This window comes from Alligator mississippiensis, chromosome 7 (genome assembly GCF_030867095.1).
Source record: "Alligator mississippiensis isolate rAllMis1 chromosome 7, rAllMis1, whole genome shotgun sequence".
Classification (NCBI taxonomy): Eukaryota; Metazoa; Chordata; order Crocodylia; family Alligatoridae; genus Alligator; species Alligator mississippiensis.
In genome coordinates this window covers 68,004,053-68,019,272 of record NC_081830.1, presented here as the reverse complement: position 1 = coordinate 68,019,272, position 15,220 = coordinate 68,004,053, and the positions used below count along the sequence as shown (strand labels likewise).

The following is a 15,220-nucleotide window of genomic DNA, read 5'->3' as shown; positions in this document are numbered from 1 at the left end:
GAACTAGTGGACATGAATCCTTTCCAGCTGTCCAGTTATAAATGGGCCTGTTGCTCTAGACTGGGCACTGACTGGCACATTGTTTTTGCTTTGCTATGATTATCACATGTTGCTTCTTGGAAATCTTGGTGTGGAAGGGTCAGAACTGTGAGCTTGCATATACAAATACCTATTTGATTTGTCATGTTGAGGCCATGGAATAAAATTTATTTGTATCTAGACTGCCTTGGAAGCATCTAGATTTTTTTTCTCCTTCTGCTGGGATAATAGTTTTTTCTTGGTGCTGGTAACAAACAATGAATTGCTGTCCTAGTTTTGATAGCAAGGACTGAAAACACTCATCTACTATTTTCTTTGCTGTTTTCCAAAAAGCTCCTTAACGGTATGGATATACAGATTTTATTTTTAAGGGTGAATACTTGTAATTGATAGATGTCACATGAATTCCATTTAGCCAAAGAGTTAAAAGCCATTATTTTTGTCACAAATCAGGGATTTGATCAGAACAGGACCCAAAACATCTTGCTCCAATAAAGCATCTCATACATAAATAATGCTGTTTTGTGACCAACTAGGCTTATCTTGTATACTAAATACATAATAGTTGTTTGTTCTAAATGGCTGTACCTGACCTTGAAAATTGCTATTGCTCTTTTATGGTTTTTAGGGCATTTTGGAAGAAAATCTTTCTGAAGGTGTTTTTCACTGGTGGAACTACTAATGCCCCAACCTTAGGTTAACAAGGCAAAATAAATTTTATAACCTACAACTACATTTGCTTTTGTTTTTAAATCAGAAATCTTCAACAGAAAGTATTTACAAGAAACAGTGTATGTAATAATACTTGAAAGGGATATGATTTATTATTATGTATGAGTTCTGTACATATCTGTCCTACAAAATCGCCAGCAACTCTTCTTTTCCATTAGGTGATATTTGCTTTGGCTGTTTATAGGAAGGAAGTAGCACATTCCTCAACCTGGCCTGGAGATCACTGAGCCAAGGTACAAATACCTTGGTTGTGACATGAGGCTTCTACATGCCCCCAAGGACCTGAAATGTTGTCTGCATGGTTCCCAAGCACCTGCATAAGTTTTGTAGAAGCAACCTAAAGCTACTTGGGCTTTACTTAGTAAGTTATGAGTTACCTGACATGTGAAAAGAAACCCCCGCTCCCCACTCTGGAATCTCTCGGTGTCTAGCTCTGTGGAATTCTGTGCCTGTGATCCAGTCTGACTGCCCAACATGTCACTTGCTTTAATGTGGAACCAGCCTGTGGAGCAGAGAGGGAGGAAGGAGAGGAGACGCACTCTTTCCCACCTTTCTGACTCTGGATACTTTCCCTGGCAGAGAAAAAAATTCATGACTGATGATCAATGGAAAAATACCCAATTTGCCATTGCCTGCATCTGAGCCTCATTCCTTGACAAAGTGAGGGTCTTGAAGGGGAAAGCCAGACAGGCACAATTACCATTACACTACAACCTGAGGCAAGAGTAACATGTCCAATCATGCTAACAGCTGGGGGAGAAGTGATGAGCTCCATAAAAAGCACTGCAAGGGGTATAATATAAAAGAAAGGCCTCAGATATTCTCTCAAGGAGTACATAGACAAAGGAGAACAGTCAACCCTACACAGTTCATTCCACATGATAGTTAACCTTTGCTGAAGCCATACAAAAATCATGCTTACCTTTCAGACCAGAGCCATTAGGGTCTGCAAGCCCTACCCCTAATCACCATGCAACTTTCCCTCAGATAGGACAAAGGAGGCTCTATGGGAACCCTTTTTTATGCAGCATGCTAGGGACCCACCTCAATGTGTAGGGACCCACCTCCATCTCCCAACATAGTCAGTTGTACTCCCAGCTTGCTGGATAGTTTCCTTATTCTTAAACTATCTGAAATGGACTGGACATTAGAAAAAAGTTCTTCACGGTCAGGGTTACCAGGATCTGGAATTGGCTTCCACGGGAGGTGGTGCTTGCCCCATCCTTGGGGGTCTTCAAGAGGAGACTGGACAAGCAGCTGGCTGGGATCACATGATCCCAGGTTTGGTGACCCTTTTCCTGCCTGCCAGGGGCAGGGGGTCGGACTACATGGCCCACTGAGGTCTCTTCCGACCATGGAATCTATGAATCTATGAAATATCCCTGATCAAACTGCGAGGCATTGGAGTCATGACATCTGGGGATTCAAGGGATCATAATGGGCTAACTCTGAATCCAATGCCCTGGCAATGCATGGGTTGGCTGGCTGCTGTAGCAACCTGCATGGAGCCTGCAGAAAGGAGCACAGGTTGTAGCATAGGGTGCTTTGGACCAGCACTAGAAGTCAGTCTGTATGCACATAGCTAGAATGCTAGCTGCAGCTGCAGTGTCCTTGTAAAGATTTCACTAAATAAAGAACCAATTTAGTTTTACAAGCATGAGATCCTTTCATATTATGACACCGTATGTGATGCATGGAACATCTGTGAAAAGGCAGGGCATAATTTAACTTCTGGGGAGCCCATAAATGCTGCCTCACATAGGCAACAATGCTTTGATTTAGCCGTGTTTGCTGCCATGTATTAGTTGTCAGAGCAGAATCCTGGACAGCAGACAGAGCCATGATGTATCCTGAATGACTGTGGCTAACTGACTATCAAAGCTGCCAAATACCTCAACCAAGGAGAAGAAGGAAGTTGGATAATCATTACTGCACAAAAGTGAATAAGACCATAAACATAAGAACTATGTATGAAACATACATAACATCAATATTCCCCAAATCTCACTTTAATAAATTCAATATGACAGAGTTACAGTAAATAAAAAGTTAGGATTAAATTTTTAATAACTCACTAAAAGCATTTCTATTCTCTGTGGACTATGCACATTACCACTGAAACAAATTTCTGCACATATAAAAATATTCAGGCCTTTATATATCATAGTTTCCTTTTTTCAGCATCACCAACTGTCCAACTTCAATTAGTAGCTAAGTTGTGTTTATTTACATCCTTCCATGATATTCTTCACCCTTGCTGAAACAGACATTTTTGTAGTTTGTATGAATATACATACCTTGAACGAGGAAATTAACATACAAAACCAAATTATTTAACAAAGCAGCAACCCAAACTGGGAGCACAGAAAAGATTTGCTACCTCCAAGACTTAGATTTACCATCACACAAAATTCACTCCATAATACGGAAATAGTAAACAACCAAAGACAAAGTGTACAGAATAATATAAATATTCAAAAAGCTGCAAACTCTTGGAAACAATAACATTTAGCACACATTGGGTCCTCCATAATATAAGTCAACAACAAAAGATCTGTGAAATCATAAGATACAGCACATATGCATCATAGTTGTCAAATATTCTTCTTTAAAGGTATTCTTCTTTACAACTACACAAATATTACTTACTGAAAAAATACTGTTAAACTGTCGCTCATTTACCTTAATCATATAGGGAATAAAAAGTTTAAGCCATGATGTAATGCAAAGACTAACTTATCTGAACATTCAAAACATTTTAACACCATTGCTAGGAAACACTAGATACACCTTAAAAAGATACTACTGTATCATGTAGCTGATGTCTACAGTGTGGCTATGTTTAACTAGAATGACCTCATCATAAGTGTCACGTATCCATAGTAACTCATGGTCTCCAGGGACAAGTGTCAGGAAACACAAAGATACTCGCTCAACAAGATCAGTTTAAATAATCATTTGTTTTCTAAAAGAAAACAGCTATACTGAGTTGCAAAGAGAAACTAGGAGTTATTTCCTTTCTATTATAGATATATGGAAATAATTGTTTTCCAACTAACTGGGAATCTTATGCAAGTCAACACCAGAAAGTCCTAATAACAGAAAAAAAAGTTTTTTCCCTCACATTGTTTCAATAAAAACATCAAACTACCAGCATGAATATGTCATAAGAAATACAGCTTATCCCTAGACTCAGATGGCTTGAAATAGCTTGTCTGCATTTGTTTAAAAAGATCCTCTGAAGTATTTGCCATTAAAAACAAAACCTATGATATTTTGAATATTTTCCTGCAATCAACTTTTATTTAAATTTTGTATTAAAATGTGATTTAAAAAAAGTCACATCCTCAAAATACTGAGAGTAATTTACTTTTTACAAGAAAGAAACTAATATAGGATTCAAAGGCTGCATTGATTAATCAGAAGAAAATAATCTTCCTTGTCTTATTTAAGTACTCCACATGGCCGCATTCTTTACTCAGATCAAAAAAGGCTATTTTACAGTATTATATGTTTCTGATTTGACTTCATTTTACTATTGCACCTGGAAATTTTATACATAAACACTATTCCCCTACTCCCCCAACTAAACAACAATGGTTTTGCAGGAATCTGTTAACATTCAACTTAGCACACATAAGCATTTACCACAAATTGGGCATCCAATTGTCACACCAGATTCCATGATAAATATTTAATCACTGTGCAGGAATATGGACATAAACTACAAATTCCTTCTCAAGACAACATGCAATTAATAGGAAAAAATGCATTCTGTGGTGCCATTAACTTTTTATATTTGAAAAATAACCACATTTAAAAATCACACAAATTAATACTATTTCATGCATTTAAAAAGAAATGCAACTTTTGTATATTCAGCAAAAGTAGTAAGGTTTTATTGAGCACCTGATACTGGAAAACGCCTACTTCTACGAATACTCCCTTTCTTCCGAAATCTTTGTTAAACTAAGGTTTGAATTTCTTCATTCAAAAAATGAATCCAGTTATTTCAGCAGGATGATTCAAATAAAGGTTTGAAAACTGAAGTTCTTATTTTTTTCTGTTGGAAGTTTATTTGGAAATACTTACAGAGAGATTAACTCTCACATCGCAAAATGGTTTGGGCACTTGCTAGGGAGAACTGTGCTAGGTATCTCTGCCTTAAATACATTACTTGCTTTTTCAAGAAGAGCAACTGCTCTCTTTGCTGTTCCCAAAAATGTAAAGATATTCATAACAGAATTAGGTGAGAAGTGAACACTAAATTTTCTTCATTCCAGAACTTAACTGCACAAAAATTTAGACTTTGACGGGATGGGATGCAGACAAGAAAAAAATATTGCTGCAGGCGATCCTGGGAAGTTCACTGTAACAAAGTATTCATCCAATGATCTGGTCTACTGAGGCTCTGTTTGCTTTCATCATTTTAACACAGGCTGAAGTATACCAGAAGGAAAGTTCATTACTACAGCAAACTGAAAGGAAAAATAAAAACCAAACCAAACCAAATTAAAAAGTGCCTCACTTTATGTAGTTTTTATATGCAGACTCTCTGTTCTCCTGTCTCTCCTTCTCTATTCTGCTCTGGTGAGGCCTCAGCTGGAGTACTGTGTCCTATTCTGGGCACAGCACTTCAAGGACATGGATAAACTTGAGAGGGTACAAAGAAGGCCCACCCATATGGTCAAGGGCATGGAGGATAGGCCCTATGAGGAGAGACTCTAGGAACTGGGTCTGTTCAGTCTGAATAAGAGAAGGCTGAGAGGTGACTTGATAACTGCCTACAAGTACATCAGGGGTGAACACCAAGATCTAGATGAGCAACTCTTCAGAAAGGCATGTTAAGGTAGGACAAGGACCAATGGGCATAAGCTTATAGAGGGTAAATTCAAGCTAGATATAAGAAAGAACTTCTTCTCTGTTAAGGTCGCCACACACCCAGCAGAGGTGGTACAATCGCCCTCCTTGGAAGTGTTCAAGATGAGGTTGGACAGGCACCTTGTTGAGCTTGTCTGACCCCAATAACTTCCTGCCCATGGCAGGAGACTGGGCTTGATGCTGACACAGGTCCCTTCCGGTTCTACGATTCTATGATGAACACAGAAACCTGTGCTTCAGGTTAACTGTAGCCCAAAGGATTCATTCAACATGTACTACCTCTCTTGTATTCCATAAATAAAGGAATTTGGGGAACAAAAATGGTGTGTTTTTTTTTAACTATGGTGGAATTTTTGTCAAAAAACATCTTGTACACAGAAAAACTATGCACCAGTTTTTCAGATATTATATAGATGTACCAGAGTAAGGAGTGGTCCATGAGTGTCCACAGGGCTCAGGAAAAATGGAAGAACAAAGAAGTTCCTAGTGTAGATAAGGCCAATGAATACAATTAATTTAATGGATAACATATATACAGCATGTGTCCTATCAGGCAAGACATTCAAGCTGATGACCCACACCTCAGAGATATGCAAAATCAGTTGAAGTAATTGCAGTATTGACCAGTAGGAACTCTCAGTGGAAAGGTATTTATATTTTCCAAATACTATAGGCCAATCAATATTGACAGAAACATATAGTCTAAGATGTACCCAAATCTTCAATGTCAATTTTCATCTCTGATTGGATCATCCTAGGATCTCATGGGTGGGGTAGACCTAAGGACATTATCACTTGAAGAAAGACATATTTTTCAGGTAAGTTTTTCAACTTTTCATTATGCTAAGGTCCAAAGATCTGCAACAGTTAGAGTCTTACATTAGCATATTTCTAAGGTAGAGAGATTGGATTATCCTTTGCTAAGACCATCAAACACAAGATATGTTCATCCTCTATCTTTCTGTTATCAGGGCAGTATGGCATGAAGATGACTGCTACAACAAACCAGCAAGAACAAACTGGGGTGTGGCAGTGGGGTATGGCAGTGAGCTCTGAGTTCAACCTCCAAACCTGAAAATTAATTTTTGTCTGGCCTCTACTCTTCAACTTGTCCTGAAGTAGAACTCCTGCCAGCACAGCTTACCAGGTGACAAAGACTTGCAAGTAGTCCCACTATGCCAAGTGCCAGTAGAAGCTGAAACTAAAGAAGCAACTTTAACTTGTGCAAGTTTTTGACTATAAAAGGTACCAGCCAAGGATAGAAATGACCTTATATGCAGATAATTTTTCTGTCCATTAGATTCTGAGACCTTATAAAGAAGAGGCTCTGCTATTCGACAGAAGTTCAAGTATTTCTTGAGACGGGTGACAAAAACTCCCTGCTAAATTAAAAATATAAATACTGCATTCTCTCAGTAGAAGCTTGCAACTTAAAAACTAACCTGACTGGAAATAGCAACTACTGAAACAATTATTTTACAGTTCAGAAGTTGAATGATGCCTCCAGCATATGTATATGGAGTAGTGCTGACAGACCAGGAAGAGGTTCAAAAGTTGTGCTCTGAATCCATGAAGTAGCCGGGCAATTTATCTAAGAAAACATTTAAAAGAAAAAAACTCTGCAAGTCTTCCTTTTTTCCTGACTATACTGACAACTTGGTATAGCAGACACTTTATAGCTAAGACACTCTTACCTGCCCATATTACAGACTTCCACAAGGAGCATATAAATTTGCAATGCGTTAGTTAAACCAGGGCTGTACAACTTGGGACCCACAGGCCACATATAGCCTATATAGGCTCCTGCCCAGCCACCTGGCATGCAGTTGTCCATCATGTTGTCTCCCTCTCCTCCCCTCCCCTGTTGTGCCTGCTGCAGCAGCAAAGTTCTCCAGGTTCCCTTACCTTGCTCCAGCTTCTACTTCCTGCCCCTGCTCCTGGGGACAGGGTGGAGCAGTGCAGCAGGAAAGAGTGGGGGTGCCCAAGCTGCCCACACTGCATATACAGCCCAAGGGAAGAGCCAACACCATAGCGAGGAGCCCTTGGGTACATGGCTTGCTGCTCATGTGGCCCCCAGGACTGTGGTCTGCCTGTCCAGAACGTGGCCCCTGGCTGTCCAGAACTTGGTCAGCTCTGAGTTAAACCCTGAACCTTACTTCAGCCTGTAGAATAAGCTCTGTTAGTTGGCTTCTTTCTAGGGTTCATACAATTGGCAATGTACACTGGGTGGGTCTGTAGTTTCTCTGGAGACCGCCATCTGGAGTATGAGTAAGGCCTTGGGATGTCTGTCCAGAGGTGGCAGGGGGGAAGGGAACTGGGGTTACAGCCCTACACTTCTCTCTCCAATACTGGTAGTGTTTAAAGTTCCCCCTGTTTGCAGTCCAAGGCAGGACTATCTAGATGTTGGCCCATGAGCTACATGAAGCCTGAATTAACTAACACCTGTCCCTTGGACTTTTCTTGGCCACTGCTCCTCCAACCATTCTTGCTGCAGCTGGGTCTCTGAGCTCATCCCCACTCCCCCAGATTCCTGGTCTTGGGCACAGTAGAAAATGAGAATGCATCTGGGCATTACCAATTTAACACTGGGACTGCTAATATGACTGCCTCCTGATTCCTGGGTTCTGAAGAGTCGGGGAGGTGGGAGGGGGATTCAGCAGTGGTCTTGAGGTAGCACTTTGATACTCTGCTGGATCTGCAGATTCACTGAACCAGACCTACTGGGTCTGGAGTAGGAGCAGCTGCCACCAGAGTTCTAAAATACCAATTCAGGAATCCATGGGATTTAGAACAAGCCCAGGCATTTCTGTGCATTTTACTAGCTTTTTCTTATCTCAGTTGCTTCTCTTTTTGCATTAGCTACAAGGGCAGTGACTAAGGCAATCCCACTCTGACTATTTTACAACATGGCACTCATATGTGAACTAGGAAAGCCAGTCTTTTTAGTTCCACCTTGTTTTTTTCTTATGCAAAGGCATTTGGGCCATCGTGACCCTACCTGAACTAGGCTGAGAGAAGGCAAACTGCATTCACCCCACAGAGGTAGCCAAGTTCCACAATTAGACACTGATATGGGGATACAGCAGAATAATACAAACTTGTATTTACCCTTTTTTAATTTCTCAGCCTAGTTCCTTCTCTGAAGATGTCAGAGACACCAGCTACTACAGCACATTCATCAGAAGGAAAGTGAAGTTGAGGTAGGGAAAACCTCCCAAAAAGCCAGCTTGGCTCTGGGACACAGCCAGGAATTAGATAGACATTTCTGAGCTGAGTTGTTAGCCAGAACATTGAAACTAACTTTTTTGATTTCCTTCAGAAGAGCTCTACAGCCTGGAGGCAAGGTCAAGACCCAAATGAAATGGAGAAAATTTCAAGCGTGGCAAATTCCTCTGTGATTAGGGCCAGCAGATTTATTCTAACCATAACGGAACTGACATATCCATAATAAAGGATCAGTGGACTTCATTCCTTTCTCATGTCCTTATGTGACATAGTATTTAGCAGAAATTGTAAATTCAATAGACTCTGATAGGACCGCACCATAAGCACTTCTACTACAGCCTTGAACTTACAACCTCTGGACTACCAGCCATGTAACATAGCACTCACACCACCCAGTTCCCTCCACAGACTAAAACATGTTTATTCATTGTTTAATCCTTACTATTATTTACACTTAAACTGGCATCAACATTTATTTTGTTCAGAGGTTTTTGCAATTAAAAGCATACAGTTATTGCTTTTCTAAGATAGCCAATTTAGAAATCTGACTTGACTCTGAAAAATAACAATACAAGCACTGCTGGCAAATAAATCATTGCCAGGAATCCTGATTTTTCCTGATTTAAAAAAAAATTATATATATAAAAAACCCCACAAATTCTCTGATAAAAATTTGCTAATTCTCTGATAAGCCCCCCCAAGTCTATGATTCAAATGAAAGCCACCCCACCCCCCAGCCCTGCTGGTGCCCCTCACTCCCCTTCCCCCAACCCCTCAGCCCTGCTCCTGCTCCTCACTCCCCTCCACAACCCTCCTAGCCCTGCTGGTGGCCCTTGTCACAAAACTGAAAAATTCGCAACAGAAAGTTTATCCGGTAAAATGAGAAATCCACGTTTGCCTCCAGTAAATGATAAACTTGGTTTACTCTGTTTTTTTCTGTGGGAAATGGACAACCTAGATCCCTGATCAACACAGGCAAGTTACTACAAAAATGCTTTATAAACTGTAACAGGGAAATGAGCAAAAATGATTGTTGTTGCTGCTGTTACTCTAACCTAAACCATGTTTGTTAAAGCTTTCAGGATCGGGCTAAAATCATTTAAAACTTTTAACAGAAAACCTGTCTGCTGGCCTGTGTCCTATTCTAGCAACTATGATTGACTAGTTTTGGAGCTACTGACTGTCCCATGATGCAATAGGGAAGAGTGGAAGAAGCCCTGGTCTTCTCCACTGAAGACCCATAACTCTTGAATGCTTGCTTTCCTTCTGGCTATACTCCAAAGTAAATCTGTACAATCCTTCTAACTGAGGCTAAATAGCAGTTTTTGATGGGAGATTGTTATATTTCATTTAACATAAGTGAAATAAGATTGTGAATTTATGTTTTGATTCTTTTTAGTATCTTTCTCTAGATACCTGTGGGTCATATTCCTTTTTGTCTGCGATATTTATTTTATTATATTCTGTTGCGTACCCAAAGAGTTTGGACATGGGAAGTCTTACTTTTTATTACTGAAAAGTTTTGTCAGCAGTAGTTAAACCATTTGCTGTGAGCATATCATTACTCCCATTACAAACCTAGCCTGTAATTTTGAATGTTTATTGGAAGTGCACGGATATATCAGTTGCATATGAAATCAGCAGCAATAAAAAGAAAATTAACATTACTGGCTATTGGCTCTTTTTGGCCAATGCAGCTGATAATGTTCACTGATCTATAATATGCCTTCTGGCCAGGGCTACCAGATGCCATGTGCATGCATGCACCCACATGCATGCACATGGTCAGGAATGCAGCTGGGCAGCGGGGAGAGCAGCACTCTGCAGGTAAGTCTGTGGAGGGGAAAGGGTGTGGGGGAGATCAAGGGTGTGTGCAGATCAAGGGCCCTATGGTGAGGGAGTGGGGCAGGGACAGGGGCTGGGGTACTCCACAGCCAGGGTGGTGAATGGGACCCAGGGGCGGGGTGGGAACCAGGATGGAGCCATGGGCAGCTTGTCGAGGGAGTGCCGGGGGGGGGGAGGGGGGGAGGAGCAGCTCCTCCCTGCTTCATGCACCCCCTGGGGGAAGCATGGGGGCTGTGGAAACGTGCCCTCCAGATTTGTGCATGGGGCAGTCGTGGGCTGCTAGCTATGGGCTTGAGGCTCTCCGCTCTCCTGCCTTTCTCTCAGGAACCCCACACCAGCCACGCATCCCCTGCCTGCCTGGCAACCGTGGGGACATCGAGCTGTGCCCCCCACTGCCAAGTGGGCAAGGGGCGCACAGCTGGTGCAGGGCCTCAGGGGCAAAGGCAGCGGGGTGGAAAGCCCTGAGCCCACAGCAAGCAGCCCGCATCTACCCTTACCCCAGTTAAAAGCATCCCCATGCTTAAAAATGGTGGCAGTGGTGCTTGAACTAAAGCTCATTTGGCAAGCTTTAGTTCAAGTGTCCCCACCACCATTTTTAAACACCTGGATGCTGAGTCCTTGAAGGAGCTGCCTGCAGCTTTGTCCAGTTCTCCTCCCTGGCCCCCATTCACTGCCCTGGCTGGGTAGCACCCCCAGCACCAGCTCCTACCCCTGCCCCACTCCCTCCCTCTCACCGTGGGGACCTCAATCTGCCCTTCTCTCACACCCCTTCCCTCTCCCCACATCCCTTCCCTTCCACAGACTTACCTACAGGGAGCTGCTCTCCCTGCTAACCAATTTACAGGACTGCAGCTGGGCATCAGATTGGTATCAGCTGATATGGCTGGTTAATATTTGGCTATTGGTATTGGCCAAGAAAATCTTTAGTGGTGCGCACCTAATATTTTTTCCTAGATGCAAAAGACATTTTAAGACCTCTTGCATGAACACATTTCTCTTATACTTTTCAACATACTAGCTTCTGCTTACAAAACATTTTTTAAAAGATACTATAATTTTCTGTAATGCCGGATGTTATACATAACATCCAATTTTGTTGAAAGGCAAAAAGTTACTGCTTCATTTCAAATTTTAAAATAACTGTTTTACATAGCAAGTGTCAGTTATGAGCATTAAAAACTGTAACCCTTTCATTTATTGCACCCAGTGCTCAAGTACAAGATGCATAAATAAATATCAATAAATTACTCTGATTTCAAGTGTGTATTTCTGCTGTCTACTGCTGTTTGCTTCTCTTTAAGTGGAAGTCTGAAGGAAACATTAGTGTTTTCTTTTTAAGACACTAGACTGCAAAATATCTTGGTGCCAAAATTAAGTTTTAAAGTAGGCTTTACCCTAACAAAATGAACCAAGAGAGCCTGATTTAGAAAAACTGTTAGTCATTTCAGCAACATATTAAAATCGTGTATTCTATTTTCTACACTGAATGTAAAGTACTCTATTTTTAAGTAGTACTGGGTTACTTAGCTTTCAGTAATTTCAGTAAAAAACAGCAGTTTCCAAACTACAAGCAAACATATTAAAAAGACACTTTTTGCTAGAAGCAACTCAAAGACTTTGCACAATCCAACTGTCTGTCTCAATTCATTTTAGCTACCCCTATGAAGTACATGAAACGTTTACTTACCCAACGATTATGAAGAGTTGCCAACTTATCCATAATACAGAACGCTTAACCTAACATGAATACATATGTACAACAGTCATTTATCAAAACTTTTAGCTTTCCATGTGGTTAGCACTTTCTTTAATGAAAGGCTTTGTTGCAGAAACAGAAAGTAAACTAAGGCAAATGTAATAACTAGAGTGGTTTTGCCAAGAGTGGTTTCAGGGGGAAAAGGATCATTCCAGTCTTTGTAAATCTAAATGGTCTTCAATAAGCACACACACTCCAAAGTGTGCATAAGAATGTTTTCTCAATAAATGACACTGCACACTTTGGTAAAGTCATTAATATATTGCCAGCCTCATCTAACCTTTGATCTGGGTGGAAAGTGGCCAAAGTACACTGCCACTTTGCCACATTAGTCTGTGAATGAATCAATGATGCATCAACCATTACATTACCTCACCTAAACTATTACAGCCAATTTTGTAGGAAAAATACACATGCAAAGCAAGCAAATTCATTTTTAAGTTGAAGTCATAATATTTTCTATGGTTAAGGAAAAATATTAATTTTTGCTGTCATCCAGAATGTAAATCAGATATTGACTATGCCTTGTAAAGCTCTCTTGCCAAAACAAATCATTTTTACCATTCAAAACAGCTTGCTAAATAATCTTGTAAAGAGTTAAAATGATTCAAATGAACTAATTTAATCATATGATAAAGCTCTGATCACAAAAATGATCAGATGAAAGATCATTCGATATTCATCCTTTCTTACTTGTAAACTGTAGGGACAACAAACATACAAAGTCATTCTAAGCTTAGTATTTTAAGGCAGATGCTCATTTTCAAAATGAACATCAAATACTGACTTCTCGGAGACCAAAACTGACAACCGTATGCTACAGAAGCATGACAAATTCTTGCCTGTTACTCTTATAACTGCTCCGTGATCTTCTATCAAAGCACAAATATCTCTCAAAAGAACAAAGGAACTCAGCACTCCAGAGAGGCAGAATTGTACTAATACTCTTATTAAGATTCAAAGATCTGCCAATGAGCTCATGCACAAGTGAACTTTTGCTGCCTATGTAACACAGATAACATACCAAATCAGATGAAAACTTCATTCATACAGCAATAATATTGTGTTAGGCCAAAACTAAGCTAAACCAACTATATTAATAAAATTCCAGTTCTCACTACTTCCTATCCCCCTCTGACCAAGGAAGGGCTCTAGAACACCTTGCCTGCAAAGTATACAGGAACACTTGCTTTACCTTTTCACGTGTTTCGAGACAGAGGCTTAATGGCTCCCTTAATTGCTTCTGCCAATCTTAACCTGCATGTGGGTGTTCTTCCAGGCAGTCCCCTGTAGCTTTAAAAGGAGGGTTGAAGAAACCCGCTCTTCACCTTGAACCCAAAGCCAATAAACTGTCAGATTATAACTCTACACTGCAGTCTCTCCTAAAAGTCTCAGTAACCAGAGTAAAAATTAGCAAGATGTGCATGTACAACCCCAACATAAAGGAAGCACTTGGTTCTATTGTCACAGACATGCTTCTCTCTCTCCCACAGGTTATGTTTTCCCTTCTGAAGGGGACCCTGCAGCCTCCAGAAGAAAGAAACTCTACTAGTTTATGCAAATCAAATATGACTGTAAGACCTGACTGATTTAGGAGGCAGATCATGGGATACACAAGATTTGGCCTCTTACTGTATAAAGCCTGATAAACTGAGTAGTAACCAAGAACTGTGCGTGTGTGAAGACTACTCAAAAGTCCGTAGGAAGTCAGCAGATGTGTATACCACGCTGTAAGCAGTGTGCTTCTTGACAGTAAAGCAGATGAAAATGAAGGCTGGGAATGGGAAAAAGGACACAGGAACTGCACCAGCCTCTTAACCTGACAGAAGGCTGCTCTAGATCAGGGTTGAGGAAGAATCCCAGGAGATGCCAAGAATAAGCTAGTATCACCACTGCCCACTTTAAACCGATCCTGAGGACAAGAGAATTATTACTGTTGTGGTGCCACCACTCTCCCAACTATCACAAGCACCAAAGTATTTTTTACAAGGTAGAAGTCATCTAGCTATGCCAGCTTTCTATTTTTCAAGTTTTTATGGTCTATGCAATGTGCACACATCAGAAAATATACTCCATTGATACTAATTATCATCCACAGAGGCATAATGAAAAAAACAGCATTAAGTCCATATTGCTGATTTTGTTAGACCCATTAGTGAAGCTGTGGATAGTAAGGAACTGCTTCCCATTCACAAAAGAAGGCTGTATTACAACAGATACTCGGTACATAAATCACGCCATGACACATTTGTTATTCCTTCTGACACAGCTAAGTCTCAGGACTTGAATAGAGAACAAGAAGAAATATTGGCAGCAAACTTCCAGCAGCTGGGTGATGAGATTAGCCCAGATGTATTTTCAAGGAGTATTCTGAGAATTAAGTATCTTCTGAAAAGATGCAATTTCTTCTTCATCAGCTAAAGGTTTAGGAAGCTGCAGAGGAGTCTTAAAGCAGCAGAAACCATAGCATGATCTATGCAAGTTAGAGCCGGTGTATAGGCACGTGGGCAGTCTCTCTTCAATATGTGATTAATGCTGTAGTTAGAAGTGCTGCCCCAAAAAGAAATAAATGTGTAAAATTTGTTAAGTCAACACTTTTGCATACATCCACAAATTAGCTAAATGTTACAAAAACTTGAGGGGAATTAACCTCCCAGGCCCAGAAGCAATGATAGTGATGCTGAAATTATTGAGCATATCATGCCAGGCTGACATCCTGGTATTTAAAGGAATTTAAAATTT

The 15,220-nt window shown here is 40.5% G+C and overlaps 1 protein-coding gene across 6 annotated transcripts in view; it reads right to left on the bottom strand.

The window, feature by feature from the left end:
* Nucleotides 1-15,220, bottom strand: part of SCHIP1 (schwannomin interacting protein 1) — a 551,143-nt gene that overhangs the window by 90,128 nt on the left and 445,795 nt on the right. Inside the window, exon 2 of one of the 6 annotated variants that reach the window (XM_059731082.1) lies at nucleotides 12,410-15,028. The exons of 4 other annotated variants lie outside the window; for them this stretch is intronic. In XM_059731082.1, coding sequence (XP_059587065.1) covers nucleotides 12,410-12,442 — 33 coding nt within the window. In that variant the 5' untranslated portion in view covers nucleotides 12,443-15,028. Of the gene's footprint in view, nucleotides 1-12,409; nucleotides 15,041-15,220 lie in introns of those variants that run through there. One more of the 6 variants, XM_059731083.1, reaches the window with a different exon arrangement.